The sequence below is a fragment of the Trachurus trachurus genome (assembly GCF_905171665.1).
Source record: "Trachurus trachurus genome assembly, chromosome: 5".
Taxonomy (NCBI): Eukaryota; Metazoa; Chordata; class Actinopteri; order Carangiformes; family Carangidae; genus Trachurus; species Trachurus trachurus.
In genome coordinates this window covers 31,885,996-31,911,929 of record NC_139896.1, presented here as the reverse complement: position 1 = coordinate 31,911,929, position 25,934 = coordinate 31,885,996, and the positions used below count along the sequence as shown (strand labels likewise).

At 40.5% G+C, this 25,934-nt stretch overlaps 1 protein-coding gene across 1 annotated transcript in view; it reads right to left on the bottom strand.

The window, feature by feature from the left end:
- Positions 1–5,030: 5,030 nt before the first annotated feature.
- LOC310986533 (protein phosphatase 1 regulatory subunit 1A-like) overlaps positions 5,031–25,934 on the bottom strand; it is a gene marked incomplete at both ends in the record, with an annotated part of 42,860 nt that continues 21,956 nt past the window's right edge. The window contains 5 exons of the mRNA XM_083972471.1: positions 5,031–5,110; positions 7,549–7,656; positions 10,431–10,613; positions 12,230–12,293; positions 12,401–12,438. Of these exons, the coding sequence (XP_083828597.1) occupies positions 5,031–5,110; positions 7,549–7,656; positions 10,431–10,613; positions 12,230–12,293; positions 12,401–12,438 (473 nt within the window). The remainder of the gene's footprint in view (positions 5,111–7,548; positions 7,657–10,430; positions 10,614–12,229; positions 12,294–12,400; positions 12,439–25,934) is intronic.

Sequence of the window (25,934 nt, the reverse complement as noted above, 5' to 3'; positions counted from 1 at the left end):
TGCCTTCTTATATTATGATAGAGATACAGAGGTGGAGTGGGGGCGGGGCGGGGCGGGGCGGGGGAGGGGGAGGGGGTTAATGTTCAGATCATCTTCCCAAGGTAAGATGCCACGTAATCACAGAAGTGTCCTCATGTCTTATTTCAAGTGTAGTATACTATGCTAATTTAAATGCAAAGTGTACATGCTGGCCATGTTATACAGTGTAGTCCATGTAATTAATTTAATTTGCCACCAACACTTTTATAGTTTGAACTGTACACAAATCATTTAACCCTGCAATAAACCTTGGAAAATGTTTGTTGCTTTGTGTTGCTTTGCATGGATTCATTATATTTTATTATAAGGCTGGCTTAATTATGGTGAGAAGATCATGTTATATAGTTTTTCACTGAAACACGCAAAGGATTCACGTTCCTTATTGTGAGCTGGTAACTTGAGTTCCAATGTGACTTGTGCCTTTTTATGTCTCTTCGTCCGTGGTAGCCTGTTTGACTCCTATTCTTGTTGACACAATTTCTCAATGATAGAATGTCTTCTAATTCGTCACAAATACTCACCAGGACTTAAAGCAGAAGTACGTCGCCCCTACGTCACCACATTCACAGGCATCCCTTGGCTGCACACACACAGAGAGGACCGCACCTTTATGCCGTTCTCTCTCCTCATTGGATAAAGGTTGTAGGATACAAGGAAAGTTTTCTCCTCGGCTTACAGCAGAGCAGAGTGATGACAGACCCGTGTTTCAGACCAAACACTCTATATAAGTGATTGCTGTGGGATGATAGCTATAACTATTTAAGACTTATATTAACACAAACATTCCGCTTACTTCTGCTTTAATGGTGAAGAGAATAGAGTCTGGGGGTCAAAGGTCAAAGGAGTGAATAATAATAATAATAATATAACTTAAATTTATATAGCACCTTTCAAAAAAACAGACCTTTACAGTGAACAAAACAAGCAAAGAGGGAGAAAACTATATAAATAATCAGGAAAGACCTTACAAAACACAGTTTGGGTCATGAAGGAACTTATTCAAATTTTCTAAAATGATTTACCTGGATTTAAAGACAAATTAATTAGATTTTGGCGGGTTGAGGTCAAAAGGTCAAAGTCATGGAGACACCATAAAGCATGATGTTGGTATCTCCAGAGGTTGTCAAGGAAGAAGTGATGATGCATGAAAATGATCCCTGTTTGGATCCATATAGTCATATCTAATCATTATCATAGTGATTACACAGAATTGATTGTTAATACTATTAGATTGTTAATACTACAGAGGAGGCTGATTGTTAAAGAGGCAGTGTGTATCCACCAAAAGCCAATTTCCTGTTAAAGTTGATTTGACCTTCACTCTGCGTCATGTCTGCTTCTTCACATTGCTAATAGGAAAAAAATAGATTTTTATATAGCTCCAACACAACACATAAAAGTTACAGAGAATATACTGTAATATCCTGACATTTAGCTGAGTTTTCCCATCTACCTCAAACCGTGACCTACGCTTCCAACCGGCAGCTTTTAAACATGTTTTATTAGATCATCTGATTTTAACATGCACAGTAAAAACAGGTTCAGTCAAGTGTTGTTTAAAGCGCCGTCTGGTGCCTGTTACATCATTACATGTCACTTCTCTACTCTCCCAGCAGGAGGGGCTGTAGAGCAAAGTGGAGACTATTTGCTCCGGGGTAGCTCAAGGCCTCAGCTTCAAACACAGTTTCTGATTCTCACAGCTGTCAGTGCTTCCTCAGCCTCCTTCATTTTGGGCCTGACTAGAGAAATGAAGCTGCTCCATATTTAGGTGAACTGAGCAGATTTATCATAGGAACAAAGTGGCTGCTCTGAGGTAAGCATGCAGTGCCCAACCCACACTGATAGCCTACATACGTAGTGATAGGGGGGGGGAACACAACTAGCACGATATATCACATGTCTTTCTGTGTGTGCAGCATCTCAGCACAAAAGCAGGGGAAGCTCAGGACATCCTGCATATTTTAGGACACCAACATGTCTCCCTGAGCCACGTTAAAAATACAAGATCAGTGAGATGTAGAAAACTGATCAAAACAGCAACTCTTACTCTCAAAGGATCCCCCAGCATCTCCCCCGCAGGTGATGACTGCAACTTGCTTTCACAGCAAAAAAAATTAGGACTAGAAGTGATGGAGCTCACACAGGCAACAGTAGTATGTCTGTATACAGTAGAGAATAAATGACATGGAGCTTAAATTCCTGCAGTGTCATAAAAGATATTTGTGAAAAAGACTTCTGTTTATGAAAAATGTATGTGTCTTTATGCTGCCTGCTCTGAGTACGTTGAATTATTTATGGCAGCTTGCCTATTTTTAGGGTATCGTCAAAGTGAACCTCAGCTAAACACATGACAAGTGGTGCAAGGTCTCACACTGTTAGTTTATTTATTTATTTTTACTTTTACTTTTAAATGGAAAGGCAGAGGCCGACCTTCTTTGCTCTGGGCACTGAAGATGAAAATTCTCTGAACATAAAGGCGAGCAGGGGCGGGTCTTCCATGGTGGCACAGGGTGGCACATGCCCCCCCTGCAATCTGATTGGCCACCCTGTGTAAATAAAAAACACCCAATCACCAATTTAAACATTTTATTGTATCAAACAAATTTAGATTACAGATGTAATCATCAATCAATTCAAGTAAAATTTGAACCAAAAAAAAAAAAACTCCTCAGGTTGAACTCATGTAAATACACTATTACCATTCAAAAACAGAACAGACATTACATGGTCCATAAATACACTGCAGAAGAGAAAAACTGAAGCTTGCAGAGGAATGTTTGACTGTTATTCTTCTTCACTGTGGACAGAGTGGTCGCTGTTGGCAGCTGCTAGATGAACAGCTCAAACTGAGGCTGAACAATCAGCTCAAGTGACATCAATACTAGGGTGGCTCTATTTTTCTGTTGCAGTTTTGTTCTTTTGTCTGGTTTCGTTCACACATGTCAGGAGTAAAGGTGAAGGTCATGGGAGGATTGTCACAAAATCTACATTAGGTTGTGATACAAATGAAATGGTATGACCGGTGTTCACTGTTACAGTGTGGCGATGACTTTGATGATGATGATGTCCTTGTTACATACAAAACTAGAATAAAAAGGGAATGTCTGTTTGTTTCACTGTTTAATGGAGCATTCCCATTCACATTGAATCACAGTAAAGACCTTGGGTTTAGAAAACGTCACTGTACATTCAGTGCCATGCAAGAAGGTATGTTATGATCAGGATTTAAATTTCCAGAGGCATTCAAGTGTTAGAAATAACGGTGCAATTTACTTGCTGGATGTGGATTTGTCTTTGTTAATCCAAAATATGTAAATGGTTCTGCAGACACATTCCTCTCTGTAATGTAACCTGCCTGTTAACTACAGATTTACAGCGAGGTCTGGCTGGTCAGGGTCTGGTTTTCTGCATTCCAGAAACTAGATGTGATATAATTTCTGTTAATTGAGACATTACCAGTAGAAATCCTCACTGTTTTGACACTAAAATTATTTTTATATCAATTATCTTTGATCTGTAATAAAGTTATATAATAAAGTCCAACTGAAATTACATTGAGTGGTCAAAAATGTCAGTGTTGTGGATTTTTTAATGCCGTTTTTCAAATGCAGTTAATGTGTGTGTTTTATCAAAATGAAGATTTTTTTTCTTTTTTTTAAAAAAGGTCTTGTGAAAATACCAGAAATACTCATTTTCTACTTTGCAGCTGGTGTTGTGTCTCTGTCTGTGATTGTCCAACAGCAGCTGGTACTGTTGATTTAGCTCTGGCAGGACGAGGAGAGACAAGCCAACCTACAGTACACTTTAGTTCACACATCACGGGCAGACAGTGTGTTGTTGTGTGGTTCTCATCAGTAAAGGTCACGCCAGCATCTAACGGGACCGAACTGACATCTGCAGGTAAGTTTATTTGCTCTTTAATTTGATGTAGCTGTTGTTGCTCTATGGAGACAAGCTTTCCATCTACAGAGACTATGACACTGGCCCAGATGTAATAACACTACAATCACAGGCACCATCATTTAACCATGAAGATGTATGGGATGAATGTCTCCCTTTTGGTGTCTGTTGTTTTCTCAGAGAAGAAAATGGTTATAGGTTTCTCAGAGCAGACGTGTGTGGAGTGGTGGATCCAAAGATTTCCCAGAATTCAACATGGCATCTTCCCATGTCTATTGTTGTTTTTTCCAAGACACAGAAATATTAAGTATGTAATGGAGGAAAACTAAAACCAATAGATGCTCATGTTGTAGCAAACGAAACCAAAGAATTATGGATTTTCTTTAAAAATTGAAATACAATTACTGTACAGTAATATTCAGCTGATCAACTAATAAATCAATTATTGTTGCATTGTAGTTAATTTCAGTTGGACTTCAAGAATACATTTGTAGGTGTCCAATCTTGTACTGTAAAAATATATTTGTGGATTTAAACTGTCTGTCATTTGAATTATTTGGTTTCAGTCCAAGTTATTTATGAGGTACAAACTCATTTTTATTGCTCGGAGACGGAACAATCATTGCAGAAGTAATGGCACATATTTAATGGTGGGAATTGCCTCAAAGGGTTGGAAATAGAAATATCTGTTGCCTTTGAACATTAAACGAGACATTAAGCATGTGAGTGGTGGTGGTTTATGATAATGATTGTGTGAGCGAGACAGGAGAAGACTGTCCCATTAACTAGATATTAACTCCCCGTCTGGTTCATATGTACAATAGGCTAATTTTAGTTTTTAGGCGAGTGCAGGGGTAGCAATAGAAAACAAGGATAATTAAATAATTGTCCCTTTACACAGGATCTTTGACACAAAATAAGTGTATAAACCTTTGTTCATGTTCTCAAGGTGGTAACTAAGGCCTGACCGTAGAGGAATATACTATATGCCCTGATGTTTCTAAAAAGTGGATCTGCAGACACAATCTTCTGTCATTGTGTTGGGCTGGTTGAGCAGACTGAGCAGCATTGTGTTGTACAGACGAAAACTCTTATTTCTCTTTCTCCAGGCTGCATTTCTTTGTCTTTTCCTCTGCTGGCTGACTGGCACTGGATGCTGCAGCTTTTGTGTCTGCAAAATATAAACAAGAGGCATAAAAGAGTGAGAGACATCGAGAGAGAAGAGGCTGGCATCAGATGAGATTTTTTTTTTAAATAGTCTTTCACAGCCAAAAATATTTGGTGACCAACAAAAGGATGGCTGTTTCTGCAAATGAGGGAGAAAATTACGGTGTATTTTTTGTTTAGATAAATAGAAATAGACAAGAGTAAGGTCATTTGGCTCCATATTGTCAGAAGCTGAGAGACAGGAAGCTATGTATAACTTCTGTTGTTCACGCTGTCTTCTCTGGTAGGGGAACATTTTTGACAAAGCTTTTGTTGCTTAAATATGTTGGTTTTATGTTGTGTTGTCGTTGACATTTACATTGAAGTGATATGGGCACTGATTCAACCTAATGTTTCAGGTGCCTCTTGTGGTTTCCATAAATCTCATGTCATATCTGAATTACTCAACATTTAGGTCATAATCATATTGGTATATGGTAAAGTGTTTACTTTAGCACAAGATACAGCCTGCAAGACTCAGCGATCCCATACAGAAGGAAAGGCTTAAAGTCTCTGAAGGCAAAGATCAATAAAAGATGAGAGTTCATGTGAGTGTTTTATGGGTCCAAATTTGAAGACTGGTTTGTTTATTGGCCACAGAACCTTTCACTCAGCCTCTGACTGATCTCACGTTGCGTTTCATTTGCATCGGAAAGCTGGAAATTCAACCTAAGCACAATCTGAGGTTCGATATCTGATTTGAATTTTGGAGGGAGCACATTGATCTACATTTCGTCTTCACATGAAAGTGAAAACAGAATTTTCCATTCCTGCAGATCGTGTCAAGCTCAGTTAGAGTGGACGGTGATCTTCAGATCTCTCTATTAATGTTGGACTGGGTTTAAATCAGGGCTCTGGCTGGGCCACTCAGGGAGATTAGGAGTTGTCCCTAAGGTCGTCGTCCTGCTGCTGGATGTTGAACCTTTGGCCCGGTCCATGTTTCGTCTCATCCCTGAACCCTCTCCCACTGAGACACACTCCTGTCAGCACAATGTTCCAGCATTAGGAGCCGTTTTAGGCAGGTGTTGAGTGGTGTCTGGTTTCCTCCAGACATGATAGAGAGTCTTGTTAATCACAGTCTGGGAGTCTTCTTGGTGCTTTTTTTGCAAACACCAGGCAGCTTTCATGTTTCTGTCTGCCCACTCTGCCATAAAGACCAGATTGAGTGCTGCCGCGACAGTTGTCGTCTCCACACAGGATCTACGGCCCTGCCTGGTTGTTCCTTCCTTCTAAGAATTACAGAGGACACTGTGCTCCTGCCAACCTTGAACACAGCACTTTGGTGTGTAGCTTTCTCCTGATCTGTCTCCACACGGTCCTATTTCCTTCCTCTTTCTTCCTCCTTTCACGTTTTGTCAGCTCTGAGACTTTATATAAACAGGCCTATGCTTTTCTAAATCACATCTGATCAGTCCAATTGAACACAGATGGGCTCCTATCAAGGTGTAGAAACCTCTCACAGGTGATCAGGAGGAATGAGGAGTACTGGAGCAAAGGGTCTGAATACTGCCCAAAGTTCATTATGAATTTGGCAAACACTGCTTTAAGTACGCTGCACCTGCTGCTTGGAATACACTGCAGAAAACTTTAAAGTTAAAGGAGCTCATCAATCTTGCAACTTTGAAACCCCGTGTGAGAGAAATTGGAGCGGCTTCATACTGTATCGCACTTGTTCTTGTTTTAATGTAAATCCGGAGCCTTAGTCCTGTTGCTTCTATCTTGCATGTATTTTATCTGTGTTGTTGTGTGATTTCTGTGTGTTCTTAATTGTTGCAACTTTCATAGCTGCTGTCTTGGCCAGGCTTTCCTTGGAAAAAGAGGTCATTGTATCTCAACGGGACCGACCTGGTTAAATAAAGGCTAATAAAAATAAAAAATAAAATATGACGTCACATTTTTTTCTCATCAGTAAATTTGCAGAAGAATTCTGTTGTCATCTATTGTATTCATTTTAGCATAAGACTGCAAAAAAAGTGAAACTACTGAATGGATCTGAACACTTTCAGGACACACTGCATACATATATCATACACTTGAACAGTAGTTTCTTACTGTTTTTGTTGGGATATAAGGAAAGAAAGAAAGTAATGAAGGAAGAAAAATCGACAGTAAACGCCTCCAACCTCCATCCACACACAAATGTTCCCACTTTCACATGTAGCTGCCTTCCAGTGCTTTTCCAGCCATGGCGGTGCTCTGTGAAGTGTGGATCAAAGCCACTTCGCAGATGTTTGTTTATGAGGCATGATTACATGACACCAAGCTGAGCCAGATGAACTCTTTAACATATCTAAATAAACTCTGCCTGATGTGCGGATAATGAGGAGTCCCCTGAGGGACCCCTGAGGGAGATGTGAGAGGGAAACGATTCCTGCGTAGCTTTTGGATATCATGTAGCTATACCTGCTTGTGCGTTGTTTTGTTGTGATGCGTTGGAACAATCCTCTTTCTCCTTGGAGGGGGGGTGCTCGAGTCCACCCGCAGCCTCTAATAGACTCTCCCTGGAGAACTCTGCAGAGGGCAGGGAGACAAACCAAGGATGAAGTGGAGGTGAACAGTGACCGATATACAGTAACAAACCAGAGAGATGAAGCAAAGCTCCTCATCCTCCAGTGCTGAACGTGGAATGCTCTGGTTCAATTATTGTTGAGTTATATTAGACGACGGGCGTAGTCCACCACGAATCATCAATCAGTGCCACCTGACATTTACAGCTACGTTATTTACTCATGCTGAGTGAATTCAAAGAGCTGATCTTTCAGTGAAGCCACACTCGGCTGGACTGGTGTTAATGGTCATTGATTTGTTTCCCACAGCCTTATCTTTGCTCTTTCATCTGAACTGAGGACTTAATTTGCTTCTCGCCTGCCAACACCACAGAATAAAATGGTAAAGTGAAAATGTATAACATTCACAAAAAATATAATTTTGACACTCTGGTGCTACTGCTTCAGAAAAATAGCACAGTCCACTCATGATGCATTAGTCCTGGACAATGTGAACATTATGTGCTGAACTCTGGGTCTGTCTCTATTCCTGCTATTAAAGTGAATTATGGGCTGAAGCGCTGACTGCAGTTTTTTGTTATTAGATGTAAAGTATTTGGCAAAGAGAAGAGAGAGTATCTGCTAATGCACTTTTATAGTGTTTTCATTAAAGTTATGTTCTACATTTTGGGAAATATGCCTACCTTTTAGATCAATACCTTTCAGTTCAAGTCTGAGGCTTAGGGCAGCAGCAGGTTAGCTTAGCTTAACATGAAGACTGGAGACTGAGGGGTAACCTGTTCTTTCCAATAAACAATACATATCATATCGGTGCAAAAACTGAGGTGTAAAATATTCATGTAGGCTAACAGTTTATGGTGGCTAAGCTAGCTGTTTCCAGTCTTCATACTATGCTAAGATAACCAGCTTCAGACAAAAGGTTAACATTTAGTGGGAGAATGTTGTGTAACCTCTCTTAAAAAGAAACTACAATGTATTTCCTAAAATATTTAACAAATTTTTTTCAGCATTCCTTCCTGTGCCCTCCTTCACTCCCTTTGTGTCACTTATCCTCTTCCCCCTCTTTGTCCTATTGAGTGTTCACATACATCCCTTCCAGCCATTTTCATGCTTCCTCCCTCATTCTACTTTCATCCCCCTTTCTCTTAATTCTACTACACCCTTCATGTAGGTGGGCTGTTTTTTTTTGGCTTCTCTTACACATAGCTATCTTCTTTCTCCTCTCTCCTCAGTGTTCCATCTGCGCTCTGCTTCTTGTGGTACTGCATCATCCATTTTTTAGAGACCTCCATTTGTCCTTCCTTCACTTCACCACTGTCATACCCTCTAGTGTTCATCCATTCAATCTTCTTCATCAGACATGTTTCCATTCACTCCATCCTGGTCCTCTTCACACATATTACCTATTATCAGCTTACAACGACTGCACAGCAATGACAGTTAATATGCCTTTGCACGGTGCTGAGGTACTACTGCGGATTTCCTTTTAATGCTGGGGTTGGGAAATATTGATTATGTTTTACTCCACTACACCACAGCTACGGAACTAGCCCAACACAGTGTTTCCTTTGTGACTTAAATACTCTACCCTCTGATCTGCTCTCTATTCTATTTACTGGTTACATTTTAGATTAAGATTAAACATAAATGTTTTTTATCACCAGTTGGTGAAGTGCAGCATTTTTATTTTATTTTATTTTTTACAGTATAACCACCTGCCCTCAACTTTTTGGTTGACTCTTCATTCCTTTATATGACAGGAACGTATCTTTACCCCTGGTCTGGAAGAGGCTCTTAGATGCATTTACTTCAGGAGGAATCTGAATGTATAACTTTTATTTGCAATGCACTTTCACACTGTTGTGTTGGTGCTTTTTCTTCAGTTACGGACACAAGTTCCTATCCCACCACGGCTGAGATGTTATTTGACAGACCGAAGTTCAGACTGACAGCTCCTCACTCCCACATCTACGATCAGTTAAGACTCGTCTGGAGGAAAATCGTGACCCGATTTCTTAAGTGCCAAAGTCCGAAGTAGAAGTTCAAGGAGCTTAGTGCAGCTGAGCGGGCAGCTAAAACACTGTAACCATACAGCTTTATTGCCACCTTCACTTACTCATTTATTTATGGGCACTGATTTGGAGTGGTGTTGGCATGTGTATGTTGAAGTGGTTTCTTTTTTTTTGCAGTCAGATGCGCTGATTGAATACAGAATTGTGTAAGTGTGCCTCCCACCTCCCAGCAAACACTGCAGTTTCTCATTCACACACATCCAGGCCTAAAAAAATAGCTTACTTGTTCTCTTCTGTGTGACTGACTGACAGTTAATAATGGATTCTTACATAAACGGCCCTAAGTCCTGTTGTTTTCTTTTTGTACTTGGGTCTCTCGTCCACTCTCGGTCTCCTCTGTATGTACAGGTCCAAAGTAGCCTTAATGAGCTGCTGCCTGATGTTCAGGACTGGGCTTCCTCTCAGGCTTAAGGGTGTGTGACAAGTCTGTCCACTGAGAGACTGAGTATGACTATCACAAAGAGAGGAAGCAACCAAACCACAGTGGAGCTTTTGAAATGTTGACTATTCACCTGAAGTCACAGAGTCTCCTCCAGAGATAACTTTTCCTCAATTTTTATTTTCTCCCTTTCATATAATAAGGTAGCCTTTTAGTAACTCAAATGGTGTGTTGTGAGACCTTTTGTACTGAACTGGTCTGTCAAAACAAAACAACATAAACCATCTGCAAATGAAATCCACTTTTTCACAGTCTCTCCAAACATACCCTCCATTTGGCAGCGCAGCTTCTCAAAGGCCTCCGCTGTGGCCTCGTCGTCGTGTGGGAGCTCCTCCCCGGTGGGAACAGAGTCGGGGCTGGGCCGGTCCGACAGGCAGCTCTCTGAGGAGCACTCGTCCCCAGCTCCCTGCTGCTGCCTGTACAGGTGGTGCTCTACCATGAACTGCAGCTCTGAGAGGAGGAAGGTGGAGGTGGGAAGGGTGTGAGAGAAACAGGGAAGAGGCAGATACAGAGGGAGAAGCAGAGAGATGAGTTAACAGAGAGGGAGAGAGGAAAGACGAGAGGGAGGGGAGTGGATGGGTATGAATGGAACGGTGGAGTTGAAGTGGAGAGTAAAAAGCGTGAACTCATTGGGGAGATGGAGGGAGAAGGAGGACAAGCAAAAAAAAGAAAAGAAAAGGAAAGTGGTGTGAGATGCAGGGAACCAATGGGAGAGAGGAAGGGTTATAAACAGTACAGAGGAAAGAGATGGAGGGAAGGTGAGTGTGTAGGTGGAGATTCAACTTGAAATCCATCACTTTAGTGTAAGTTAAACATTTTTTAACATTAAATTGGCAAGATTGAATTAACAGCCTGCACTGTTTGGACTGAGGGGGCAGGTAAAGATGCATCAGAGCTTGAAGATGATTAGTTTAATCGCCTTTTTCGCCCTCCTTCATCCATGACTTTATTACTTTTAATCCCCCTGTAGTGGCAAACTAAAGCACACTGATTATTGCCTGGGTTTCCTCTAAGTAGTGACTCATCACTCTGTAAAACAAATTGAAGAATAAACATCCTAGAGCTCCACATTTCACTCTGCTTTCTTCTCACTCTTGTTATCTTGCTTCGGTTTCTCTGACCAGACTCTTCAGAGAATTGTTTACATTAACACTTACTGTAGAAAAAAATGGAGGTTGAATTGCTGTGACAAAAACAACCCACAGATTGATCAGGTGGAACACTTCACAGGTCCTGTGTGCATTTTGTTCTGCAGGCTTTTCTTTAGGCGGTGCATTAACAGATCTCACATGGATCCTTCTTTTAGCTAAAAAAAAAATTGAAACTTGGAGGAATTCTGGTCAGAAAATATGAGATAATGAGTCGTCACTGTGACAAGTGCAGCCCTGATTGGCTCTGCGGTTGACACGTGTCAATGCGGGTAGAGTAAACCTCCATCATTAGCTTGGCTAAAGTAAATTCAAGTAAGGTGACACTTGACATCCAGGACTGGAAATTGGATAATGAAGCTTCGTATTTAAGGGTAGGTTGACATTTTCAACAATCAACTATTTTCAACAACTGAAGGTTTCTGTGATGACTCCTGTTCATACAGCTGTGAAAAGATCCCTCTCTTACATGAATCCAGTGTGAGTGATGGGAGACAAAATATATTAAAATATTTAAATTATGTCTGATTGATGCTAATTCAGTAGTTACCATCCAAAAAGTCACTATATTTTTTTAACATTGACGGGACAGCTTTTGCTTGAGGAGTTGTGATGGAGGGATTGAAACACAAAAAGTATTAAAGCCTGATTAAAGTGACCAGACCACAAACAGTTTCAGTGTAATCATGTGTAGCTGATGTTACAAGTAATGTGAAACGAAATGTGAACGATCTTTGTTTTCAGGTTTGTCATGGACTGCAACAACTTTTGTAATTTTGCTAGACTGAGCAGCTATTTCAGAAAGGCTTTTGTGGGAGCAGCAGCAAAAAAAACAACAATGACATCTTAAATTCAGATAAAGCAACAGTGTGAACATGTGTAAGAAATGTCACATATAAGACTGATCGCCAACTCTACCTTTCATTGTAGGAGTTCCCTTTTGCCCTTTTCGTCGTTGTCGAGGGGAGTTCAACAAGGCTGCCTGGACAGAGACAATTGTTTGACTTTAGAGACAGAGCTAATTATAAAAAGGAAAAAGAAAAAACTGAATTCACATAATTGTATTTCTGAAATACAGAATGAAATTACCTTGTACAGCTGGTTCGGCAAACGATCTTCATCTATTTCTGTGATAGAGAAAATAATCAGTTGTAATTCATAATATAAGATTTAAAGGAGGCAAACATGTGGTGCACTAAACTCATTGGTCCAGCTTATTCCATGCACAGTCCCAACAATGTTTTTAATAGCACAGTGTAGCCGGAGTGCTGCTGTGTTGTTCAGACAGTGGATATGGAGTGACCTCCAGCTAGATGGTTATCGGACACAACTACAAGCATCACAGTGAGTGTTTTTAACTCACCATTGTGGGTGGAATTACTTTATCTTCTATTCAACACCATCACGTATGAATAAAAACAGACACTCTGGATAATTTTCGCTAACAAAGTGGATGCTAATCCACTCTCATCAACTTCCTAATAAACCCCCACGTACAGCCAAGCACTGATGATGGATAAACATTGAGGCCCTGTTTATACAAACCCCCAGGAGGGAAGTGAGTGAGGAGCAAAATGAAGTGTTCTCTGCAGCTGAGATTATTTATAAAAGCTTGAGTATGTTAATTTTATGCTACTTTATACTTATACTCCACGACATCCATCAAAACAATCCAACAGTAAAATGTAACACAGAGAGTGACGGTCATTTATTTTTCTACTTTAAGTAGATCTTCCCAATAAAAGCTTCACACTAACGAAGCATTTTATTATTCTATTTTAGTGCTATCCAGGTTTATTTACTCAGGCAAGGCAACTCATATTGGTCTTTGAACCTAAAGTGTATTTTTAGTATTATTGTGATTATTTATTTGTAAAATATAAAATAAATGGTGAAACTGCCTATTATCCAGAGTCCAAGCTGTTTTCTCCATTAAGAACTACTTTAGTTTTTCTAATGCTAAATGCTAAACTAAACATATCAAGATGATTAAGAGCAAAATTAGCAAATCCTGGCATGAGTGCAGCTGGACCCATGAAATGATTCACATTTGCTCATGAAAAATAACTGAAACAATAGTTGCAGATTTTTTAAATCTTCATTTGTGCAGCAAGAAATTAAATGTGTTAAATCATTGTAATGCGGTAAAAAAGAAGTACAATATGAGTACCAAAAAGTAAAAAGGGATATGAAAACAAATCACTAGGCTACTGTACATGTGGAGTACAAGTACCTCAGATGTATTATAGTAGGCTACTACAGTAAGCACATGATACTGCACACACAGATGAAGATCATATGAGTCCCACAGGACAAAGAGAAGCTTGAACATCAACATGTGAAACAAGAGTCTCTGGTCACTGCTGGAAAGGACTGAAATAGAAATCAAACATGAGCTGAGTGGACCACAGTCCAACCATTAAGGATGATCAATAGTGATTGTGTTGAACCCACATCCAACTCCTGTGTTTTACTGCCTTGGAACTTTTTTTCTAGGACACCATCTTGTTGCCTGGCAACCTACGCATCCCTAGGCAACTAGGAAGGCACTGTGAATGTGTATGGTTGTGTGTGTGTGTGTGTGTGTGTGTGCATATATTATTCCTACTTAAAAGTATGCACTAGGCTGTTCAAAATGCCAGTGATGTGCTTCTTTATTCATCACTCTCTTGCTCTTTTACTCTGCACCAAACACAAACCCAGTAGTGGTGATAAAAAAAAACCTGACACAAAAATCATTCAAATTCATTTCAGGAAACGTTCATCTTTCCGCTGTGCGTGGTTTACAGTGATGCTTGAAACTGATACCTATTTATAGGAAGTCCCAGGATTGTGAGAAGGTTCATACAACCAATATGGATTTTTGTTACAGATCGATCCCAGGAAATAGGCTGAGGCCTGTCCTTCAAGTCACACAGAGTTTACACTTTACTGTATAAACAGCTTTTTGACGGACAGGTATTGAACCACGTCTGAAGTCTGAAATTAGAATTCCATCCCAATGGTGCATGGGGCATTTGGCACAGACAGCAGCAACAACAAAAAGAAGAAAGAAAAAAAGATCAGTGTTGTAACAGAGTGCATGTCTGCACATTCAAATCATGAAGACAAATTCAAAAAAAGTGATAATTTCGGTCAAGGTTTAAGGACATCTGTCATCATGGTTGCATGTTGGCTATAGGTTGGGAGAATGAGCACTGTCCTCTGTAGAATAAACATGTTGACTTTCAGTTTGAAACAGGAACAGACCTGTCATCCACCCCAGTGTCCTCCAGTAGCATCTCTTCCTCATTTGCTCCCATCATACAGCCACTACAAGGCTCTGTCACTTTAAGGTGAACATGTTATTCTGGGGTATTTGCTGAAACATCTGTTGTTTTTCTTGACAGGACGGTCTCATGTGTAACAGTACAGGTGCATGCACATGTGTTGACACAAACTGACACAGAGTAAGATATGAAGGCATTTCTAGGGACCCGAAAGTGTAAAAACATCCGGTATTCTGTACACACAGTGTGTAATACACATGGACCCTTTTGTTTTGAGGTGGAATAAGATATGGCTTCAGTCTACAATCTGTTTGTGACACCTTCTTATCATTGTGTAGCAGTTTATGCCAGTTTAGGCCAGTTTATGAATTATTATGTTACTTACTGTAAAAAATAAAACTCAAGATCAATAAGGAAGATAAAGATGAACTAAGATGAACTAACTAACTAAGGTTAACAACTTTTAATTTACTTATACATTTCAATTGAAATAGCTCAAACATTTTTACACCTACTATGCAAAGAGTCAAAATAGATTCTGTAATAAAAGAGAACAAACGCCTCTTGACCATAAAAGTGTGTGCTAATATGCCAACAATGTTCTGCAGTTACAGATGTGATATTTGGACATGCTTCCATGCAGATGGGATGGCTACAGCTTCAGATGTATCAGGTGTGTGTCCTCAATTTTTTTATTATGTGTTTTGAAATAATGCACAAGATAAATACACTGTAGCAGAAGACAAAAACAGTGAGCAGCTGTGGCTTCATTTCAACGAACACAATGATGACTACTGGTTTCACATCAGTAGCACACGCGGCTGAATCATTTGGGTCATGATGAAACACACAACATATGGCTTTCACGTGCCTGATATTCAGATTGTGTGGTCTGCGTGCTGAAGCCAGATGATGAGAGAGAGGGGCAATAACAGAACAGCCATTCCAGCGGTGCAGAGTCTATCAGTGTGACTCCCAGCTGACTGACGGTCTGACACACAGTAGGATGAGAACAGAGAGAGGCTCCGAGTCTAATTTAGCTGTCTACTGTAGCTGTCAGGTTAGAGCTGCCGCGCCGCATTTGATGAAGAAAAATGGGCAAGATAAAGAAAACTCTTGAAGCAAACAAAAAAGAAATAGAAGTCAGTCATGCATCTAAAAAGGGTAATTTATCTTTCTTCTTTTTTGAAGCTGCTGCTAAGCCATTGGCACAGGAACTGTATTCAAACACAGAGAGAAAAATAAATTGTGTTACGATTTGTTACTTCCATGAGGGAAAAAAGGACTGAGAATTATTGCACAAGACCAGATATTTTTGTTTTATCCATGATCCTAATTAAGCAATGGTGATATCATGATAACATGCTATAACTGAGTAAAATGAAATGTAAAAAAAAAAAAAAAAAAAAAAATCGGTAACACTTTATTTGACGCCTATCTCTATAACGCATTATAACCATACTTATAATGAGTTATAATGCAGTTATAGCACTGTATAACTACAGTTATAAACACTCATACTGTAAATGATCATAAGGCTTTATAACAATAATCATTATAGAGTATTATAACTCTATTATAACACTTGACCTCATTAGCCATTATAAAATGCCCTATGATGTGTGTTATGCTTATTGTTATAAAGTCTTATGAGTGTTTATAATGATAGTTATACACATTTCTAAGACACAAGATAACAAATTATAACTATATTTATAATGCATTATCGATGTGGGCATTGTCAGCGAGTTACTAACAATTACAACGTATTATAATACCTGACCTTATAAGTCATGATAAAATGCTTTATAGTGTGTTATGATTATTGTTATAAAGCATTATGATCATTTATGAGTGTTTATAACTATAGTTATACAGTGCTATAACTGCATTATAATGTGTTATAGAGATAGGCGTCAAAGGAAGTGTTACCAAAAAATCTGTGATTGTTTATTATCATATATACAATTATATTATCACTCATGGATCATATATATCACCATAATTAGATAATGATTATATAATTTGATAATCAGAGATAATTATTTGCTTTCCTATATAGTCAGTCAGTTATCAGTTAGTTAAGCTACTGATTATATGAGTCTTCTCATTCAGCTCCAGGTTGAGGGTGAATATGTGAATTCCCTGTCTTTTCCTCCCTCAATAAACTGATATACATGGTGATATCAGTTATTTGTCTGAATAAAGAGGCTAACCAAGTGATTACAACACCTCTGGTTTAAATAGCCTTTTTCTAATAATATACAAAGAAGGTTTGATTTAAACATTCATCTCATATTTTGTATATTTTACATTTTATTTTCTTATAGAGTTCTATGTAGCTTAATGTATATCCACATTCAGATGGCAGTGCTCACCCCACTACAACCTCAGAGACGAGCTGCTGCTGGTGCTTGTAGATGAAGTGTCTCACTTACTGTAAAGGGCACTATACACGACAAGTGATCGTTTGATGTGGGCCTGTGGTAGCACATATATATAGCGTAGCTGAGGGTCGCTGAAATATTCAGAGAGGCAAAGAGTAAAGCAACTTTTATGTGCTGTCGGAAAGTTGGATATTCAGTCTTTTACTTGCTTTGTTTTATCCCAGTCAAGTTGTCTCTTTGTCTCTCTCCAGGAATCAGTAAAGACATGTATCCCCTAATAAGCCGGCCGCCTCTTCTTCAGAGGAGATTCAAATCAGACACTCTATTAACACAATTCCCACTTCCTCATTATTTCGCCCTCAAACTGTGTCCCTGTTGTATGTATCTGTGGTTGCTCTTCTGATGTGCTATTGGGGTTCATGGTGCACGGGGCAGAGCAATCTGCAGAGCATTAAATAATGCAGAGCTCTGTCTGATGTGGGGCACACCATTACTGCACCAGCACAGCTCCTCTCCCTCATCATCATATCTATTCCTCCCCATCCCCCTCCGATCTGGCACATCCTCATTCTCACACACACACATACACACAACTGGAGCGGTCTCACTCTCTGATTGTATCCCTGTGTCTGACTTGATGTCTGTCTTTGCCTCTGTTAGTCTGTGACGTTCCCTTCGTCTCTGGCTTTAATTTGGTCTTTTTTTTTTATCTCTGGAGTGAATCTTTCCATGACATGGCTGTCTGTCTCCGAGTTTCTCATTTTACAGACACACACAGAGCCACACACACACAGCAAGGTACAAAAACCAGTGTGAGATCAAATGCAAGCACATGAAACATTTAAATACACAGCTTTTCTCCAATATGTGATGCCTTATTCCCCAAATACTCCTGGCTATATCAGCCTGATTACACTAACTAGCACCCTGCTGATGGCAAACATTCTCAAGAAACAGATTAGATCAGATTTTATACCATTATTTGTCATTAATTAGTTGCAGTAAAACATGCAACAAAAGAGACAGGTGTCAGGACCCTGCACACACAGCAGGACCTGTTGAAGAAGGCTTAAAGGGATACAGTAGTTCACCCAAAATTCAAATTTCACTCATTTTCTACTCACCCTCATGTCGACTAAGGGTTGGGAGAAGTTTCAGAGTCCTCCGTGCCTTCTCTGAGTTACAGGGGGGCTCCGTGCAGCACTGCACTGCCATATGACAGTAAACAGGGCTCACTTTTCTTCATCCAAAAAGACACACCAAAAAACATCCAAATACCTCCACACAGCTCGTCTGTAATGTCCCTCTTGTATTGAAGCCCCAACATGAGAAATTGTTCTGAAAATCTTGCGCGATTTGCACTGACACAAGCAGAGCAGTGACCTGAGACACTGGGAGCTTCCGCTACAACCAAGCTTAGTAGATAGACTAGGAACAATTTCTCATGTTGAGGCTTCAATACAAGAGGGACATTACAGACGAGCACTATGGAGGTATTTGGATGTTTATTGGTGTGTCTTTTTGGACGAAGAAAAGTGAGCCCCGTTCTCAACCGTCATATGGACATGCAGTGCTGCACGGAGCCCCGCTGTAACTCAGAGAAGGCACGGAGGACTCTGAAACTTCTCCCAGCCCTTAGTCGACGTGAGGGTGAGTAGAAAATGAGTGAAATTTGAATTTTGGGTGAACTATCCCTTTAAGTTTAACAACAATGTGAATCTGACAGAAACTCGTTTCAAAAGCAATTGCTCCAAAATCTAATTCATAGAGTCCCATGTTGGCCTCCTGCACCAGCAGTGATAGATCCAGCAGCAAACTGGGTGAGGAGATAATAATATCTAAGACAATTTCATACTTGTGAAGCAAATTCCAAAACAGAAAAATGATATTTCCCAAATTATTTTCTCCTGTGCTGCTGTATCACAAGATGAGAGCTGAGATCTGTACAGATCTCCCCTGAGTGCTAGTAGGTTCTCTGGATGGCTGCATAAGGCAGGCTCCAAAAGCCAGTCAATCCCCAAGGACTCGAGTTTTAAAATGCCCAACTTGAAAGCAGTTTTACAGCCTGCTATAAAAACAGTCAGGTTCCTCCTTTAGGACAACTGTAGGGAGGGTGAATGTTTATGTAACTCACTCTTTCAAATTTTATTAAGGCTTAAAGTTCTGCATAATTGAGGGTGTGCCGCTTTGAGTGACAGGTGCGTGAGCGTAAACCTGCCACAAGCCGGCGTGTACTGAAGTCTCAGTGCCACACACACACAATTCTTTGCCCATTTTTGGATTAGCGTTGGAGTTTGGCAGAGTCGGGCACTGGCAGGATGTTGACAGCAGAGCAGCTCACTCTGTTTCAGAACCACTCCTTGGAAATCAGTAGGTGACATCACAGAGGTTACGTCCATCTTAATTTACCATCTCTTAGCTAGACATGTTCAGAAAATGTGCTAATGAATTGACTTTTTAGATGCGCTGTCTTCATGATTTCATCACCGTCACTGACAGAAACAGCAACAGGATCTGTGACTGCTGAGTGGTTCTCTGCTCAGCTGTGGTTCTCGGCACATTACCTCCTCTTTGAAGTAATATTAAAAGCCAATGAAAGCCACAGAAAGGATATTAATAATTTGAGAGCTCTATCACCAATAACTGGCTGCTGAACTGTTCATTCAAATCAGACAACAAAAGACCAATGAAACATGCAGTACACTTAAAGGAGACATATTATGCCCCCTTTCCACAAATTAAAATAGTTCCCACGTGTCTTAAAGACATGTCTGTGACATGCTTTGGTCAAAATACCTCAAGGATCAAACATCACAGCTCTTTTCATACTCTCAAAACAGCCCTGTTCAGAACAGCTGGTTTCAGTGCCTGTCCCTTTAAATGCAAATGAACCACTGCTGGCCCCGCCCCTTCTACCGGTCCCAGGTAGGGGTAGTATTATGCAAATTTGAATCCTAGTTACATCACTGGAAGACAACTGAGGGAACAGCTCATAAAACCACCTGGATTTCAACCTAGGGAGCCTGCACATTACAGATTTACAAATCTGTAATGTCTGAATTGACAATTGACAAAATTGTCAATTCTCACATTTTGGGGGGCGCTAGTGCGCATGCGAAGGATGTAGACGTGTTTACTTGGTGCTCCTCTCCGCGACTCGCAAAATCATCTCTATACCGCATCTTTTTTTGCTCATAACCCACAAGTGTGTGTGTATATATCTCGCTAAGAACGCTATCAAACTGAAAATCCAACATGCCGAAGCCAAACGCCTCTAACAAAGCCAAAACCACCAACAGCCAGGCTTCCGGAGCTACAGCTAGCATTAGCAACATCCAAGCTACCGGAGCTAGAGCTAGCATTAGCAACATCCAAGCTACCGGAGCTAGAACTAGCATTGGCTACAACCAGGCTGCCGGAGCTGGAGCTAGAGCTAACATTGGTAGCAACAGCCCTGCTAGCAATTCTCCCGTCAAGATGGACATGTCTCCGGATAAAACTTATGATATGTGTAAGGAACTGTGCAAGGAGGTGTCAGCATCAGTCCTACGCTGCATTAATGAACGTTTCGACGCCTTTGAGGCTAAGTTTCAGTCGCTCGCAGCCTCGCAGGCCGAATTGCAAGCCCGTGTGGCTGACCAAGAGCAAGCCGCTAACGACCTTGACACCCGTATGCTGGTGCTTGAGGCTAAATGCACCGAGCTGGCGGGACGCAACACTCAGCTTCAAACCAAGGTACTTGACTTGGAGGCCCGTTCCCGGAGGCACAACATAAAGATTGTGGGGATACCAGAGGGTGAAGAGGAAGGCAGACCAACTGAATTCGTCTCCAGTCTACTCCCCAAACTGCTCGGTGACGAGCACTTTCCGCATCCCGTCAAAGTCGACCGGGCGCACCGCTCCCTCCAGCCGAAGCCGGCTGCCGGCGCAAAACCGCGCACCATCCTGGCGCGCATCCACCACTTTCAGGAGAAGGAGTTGATTCTTCGCCTTGGCAGACAACAGTCCATGGAGTACAAGGGAGGCAAGGTCCTTATCTTCCCCGATTATACCAACAAGGTCATGGCTCAGCGCCGCGCCTTGAGAGAAGTGTTGCAGGCTCTGCGCGACGAAGGAATAAAACACACACTGCGGTACCCGGCCAAGCTTTATGTCTACCCCCAAGACGGCGGAGCGCCCAGGATCTTCACAGACCCTAAGCAGGCGGCTAAGTCACTGGAAAGGAACAACGGACGAGAAGGAGAGTAGATCTACACACTGACTGTTTTCATTCAACTCACGATTGTGCCGAGGTGAGGCAACTATTTGTTCAAAGCAGCTGAACAGCTGCTCGCAGCACTGGGACCTCTCTATATAATGTTTATTTAGGTTACGATACACCTGTTATTTACAATGGCCCGTTTTGAGCTGCTGCCATGTCCACACAGTCCGAGGTGCTGATACTGTTTACTTTTATTGCTTCACTTGCTATCGCGGTATGTTATAGTTCATGTTATTATAAAGTCGCGGGGAGGGGAGGAGTGGTAATATTCTAGTTATTTGCCCAGTAGCTCCTTTTGAGACCAATACGGGATGCTATGTGCCAAGTTCGGGCAGGCACACGGCGGGGTGGGAGGGGAGAAATGTTATTGTTCCACCCTTTTTTTTTTCTTTCTTTTTTTCTTTTCAGTCAGTGCTTTACTTTAATATTCTACTTGGATGTACAGGTCACAATTGTCTTCTGGAAGGGGCAATATCTCTGTAAAATCATTTGCAATTGATGAACAGAGTGGTGAAATTTGTAAGCTTTAATGTGAATGGGTTAAACGGTCCTGTCAAACGGAAGAGAGTCCTAACACATTTGAAAAAACTGAAAATAGACATTGCTTTTATCCAGGAAACCCATTTGACATCCCTGGAGCATAAAAAACTGAAAAGGGATTGGGTAGGGCATGTAATATCATCATCCTTTAACTCTAAAGCCCGAGGAGTGGCTATCTTGATAAATAAGAACACCCCTGTTACAATTGGAGAAACTGTTGTTGATACAATGGGGAGATATGTTTTAGTGAATTGCCAGATTTTCTCAGAACCCTGGACTCTCTTAAATTTTTATGCACCGAATTATGATGATGAGTCATTTGTCCAAGACATATTCTTGAAGGTGTCAGGAGGACGGCAAAACATTCTTATAGGGGGTGACTTTAATTTCTGCCTGGATCCTGTTCTAGATAAGTCAGCTCTATCAGTATCCAAGTCGAAAGCTGCCAAAATTACCACAGAATTTATGAAGGAATTGAACTTAACTGATGTGTGGAGACAAATGCACCCTCAAACCCGAGATTATTCTTTTTACTCTGGTCGCCACAACTCTTTTACTCGGATTGATCTTTTCCTGTTAGCAACGCAGCTGATTCACAGAGCAGTAGAATCTGAGTACCTATCTAGAACACTATCAGATCACTCACCTCTGACCCTATCCATTTATATGCCTGAAAAAGCTACTAATATGTATAGGTGGCGCCTGAACCCTACTCTCCTCCAAAAGCCAGATTTTTGCAAATTCATAAGAGAACAGATTGGGCTATTCTGCGAGACAAATTGTGCTTCTTCTCCCAACAGTTTTATATTATGGGACACACTTAAAGCCTTTTTAAGGGGACACATAATCTCTTATACCAAAGGTATCAAAAAGAAATACATGGCAGAAATAGAAGAATTGGAAACCGACATTTTGAAACTGGAAAAGGAGTTTCAACAATCAAGGTCTAAAGAAGTACACCAGTTATTGGTAAATAAAAAGCTTAGATACAATACTTTGCACACTTATAAAATTGAAAAAAATATTTTGAGAAGCAAGCAAAGATACTATGAATTGGGAGAGAGGGCGCACAAAGTTTTGTCTTGGCAACTAAAAAAAGAAGAAAGCTCTAGGATGATTAATTCAATCCAAACTGAAACAGGCTCTGTATCATATAACCCAACAGAAATTAATGATACATTTAAACAGTTTTACACAAATTTGTACACATCAGAACCACCAGAAAATTTGAGTAATATTGATGAATTCTTGTCCACGATTGAACTGCCCAAACTTGACCAGGAAGATCAAAATATTCTTGACCTGCCCTTTACACAGAAAGAAATTGAAAAGGCTCTGGGCTCATTGCAGGCAAACAAATCACCGGGAGAAGATGGATTCCCCCCAGAATTTTACAGGGAATTTAAGGATTTACTCCTCCCACTTCTTATGGACGTCATCAACTTAGCCTCTAAGACCCAGACACTCCCTGAATCATTCTCTACTGCCATAATTACTGTGATCCACAAAAAAAATAGAGATCCATTGAAATGCTCTTCCTACCGGCCGATTTCATTGTTAAATACAGATTATAAATTGATTTCCAAGGCTCTGGCTAACAGACTTGGCCAATACCTGCCACAATTAATAAATCCAGACCAGTGTGGCTTTATTTCAAAGCGCTTCTCAGCAAACAACCTATGTAGGCTTTTTAATATTATTCATTTAACAAAATCGGAAACAGAACCCAGTATAGCTGTGGCTTTAGATGCTGAGAAAGCCTTTGATAGGTTAGAGTGGCCATATTTATTTAAAGTGTTAGCCAAGTTTGGATTCGGCCCATTATTTATTAGTTGGGTTCAAACTCTCTACCATAAACCCCAGGCAAAAATCAGCACCAATGGACAGATCTCATGTACATTCCCTTTAAGTAGATCAAGTCGACAGGGATGCCCTCTGTCTCCAGCACTTTTTGTTCTTGCAATTGAGCCCTTGGCCGAAGCAATTAGACGAGATCCTGATATAAAGGGCTTTCAGGTGGGTCAAGCAGTTCATAAAATTAATCTTCTGGCAGACGACGTCATTTTGTACTTAAAAGACCCTAGCAATTCTCTTTCCAAATTACAAACTGTATTGGAAACTTATGGTAGTATTTCAGGTTATAAGGTGAATTTGGAAAAAAGTGAAATCATGCCATTGACAAATTTTGATCACTCCGAGCTCCAGCGCACAAGTCCGTTTAGATGGCCTACGGATGGTATAAAATACCTTGGGATATTTGTAGACAATAACCTTAAAAACCTGTACAAATTGAATTATATCCCACTGCTCGGTAAAATCGAAGATGATTTACGTAGATGGATGGGCTTGCCTCTCACCTTGATTGGTAGAGTCAACTGTATTAAAATGAATGTACAACCAAGATTGCAATACCTGTTTCAATCTCTGCCCATTCCACTACCACAGTCCTTTTTCAAAGCTCTCAATAGATATGTCAGAGAATTTTTATGGAACTGTAAAGTACCCCGGATATCCATGGGAAAGCTAACATGGGACTATGGTTCAGGGGGACTTCGACTACCAAGTTTTAAGAACTATTACTTGGCAGCTCAAATGAGGTTCATCTCTTCCTTTTTTGAGAGTGGTGACGCCCCCTCTTGGACTCAAATCGGACTACACCCCCTGAAAGAAAAGGTCCATAGTGACTTCATTTATAAGCATAACTCTGGAACTGTAAACAAAAGGACAGACAACCCTATATTGAGGCATCTGATAAAAATTTGGTATGAGGCCCACAAAAGTCTTGGATTGAAGGTGGGACTGTCACCTAAAACACCTTTAAAGCAAAATGATCTTATACCCATGACTCTTGATAATAAGATTCTGGACACGTGGCATCATAAAGGAATCCAACACTTGGAGGACTGCTTCGATAAAAGACTATTTATGTCATTTGAACACCTGAAGAGGAAATATAACTTGTCTAATCAAACTTTTTTCTGTTATCTTCAACTAAGATCCTTTCTGAGGGCTAATTTGGGTTCTGAAATGATTTTGCCTGTCATGAATGATGTTGAAAAACTTATTTTTGAAGGAAACACACACAAACTTATTTCTAAAATGTATCACCTGTTGTTGAATGAGGGCCCCAAACCAGGATTGCATAAATCTAGAATGAAATGGGAGTCAGATCTCAATATTACAATTGATGAACAGCTGTGGACAGATTTGTGTCAAAACAGCTTGTCAACTGTTATCAATGCCCGGTATAGATTGATTAATTATAATATTCTACATCAACTATACCTAACCCCAGAAAAATTGCATTCATTCAAATCTAACCTGTCAGAAATATGTTTCAGATGTGACACTGAAGTTGGCTCTTTTCTGCACTGTACCTGGCTGTGTGCGAAAGTAAGGCCTTTCTGGCATGATATCTGCTCCACTTTAACCAAGATCACAGGAGTTAATGTTCCAAGGGACCCAGAACTTTGTTTATTGGGAAACCTCACAAGTATACGCAGTTCTATGAACAATGCACAACTCAAATTCATGGAAGTTGCCCTATGTGTTGCTAAGAAGTGTATCGCAGTGTCATGGAAATCTGATTCCCTTCTTCTTATTGACAGGTGGTCTTCTGAGATGAATAGTTGCATTCCCCTGGAAAAAATCACTTATTGTCTTAGAAAACGATATAACGCCTTTTTGAAAATATGGCAGCCATATCTAGACCATATCGGTACATCTGTTACACCAAGTACTTAGTGGTTTGTATTGACCTTGCACACTGACTGAGCCCTTTTTTTTTTTTTTTTTTTTCCCTCTCAGGGTGGAAGTGGGTGGGTGGTGGGGTTATAGAGTAAGGAAGGTTATCCTCCATGTTTTGTGTTGTGTCTTTATACTGTTGGTATTAGGGGTTGCACAGACTAGTCGACTAATCGACTAGTCGACTTTACTGCTCCACAATGACGTTTTCAGCTTGACGTCGACTAGTCGCTGATCATGTGACAGTCCAAGAGTAGCAGCTTGAAACAACAGCTGAGTGCGCTGAATGAAAAAAATACAAGCGCCGTCAAGCTGGATAGAACGAGCGCTACCAGACAGGAAGTCGGGCACAGAAAAGGCGAGAGAATCCGGTCAATTTTCAAAATAAAATAAATGATGATTAAGTTTGCTGTCCGTCTATA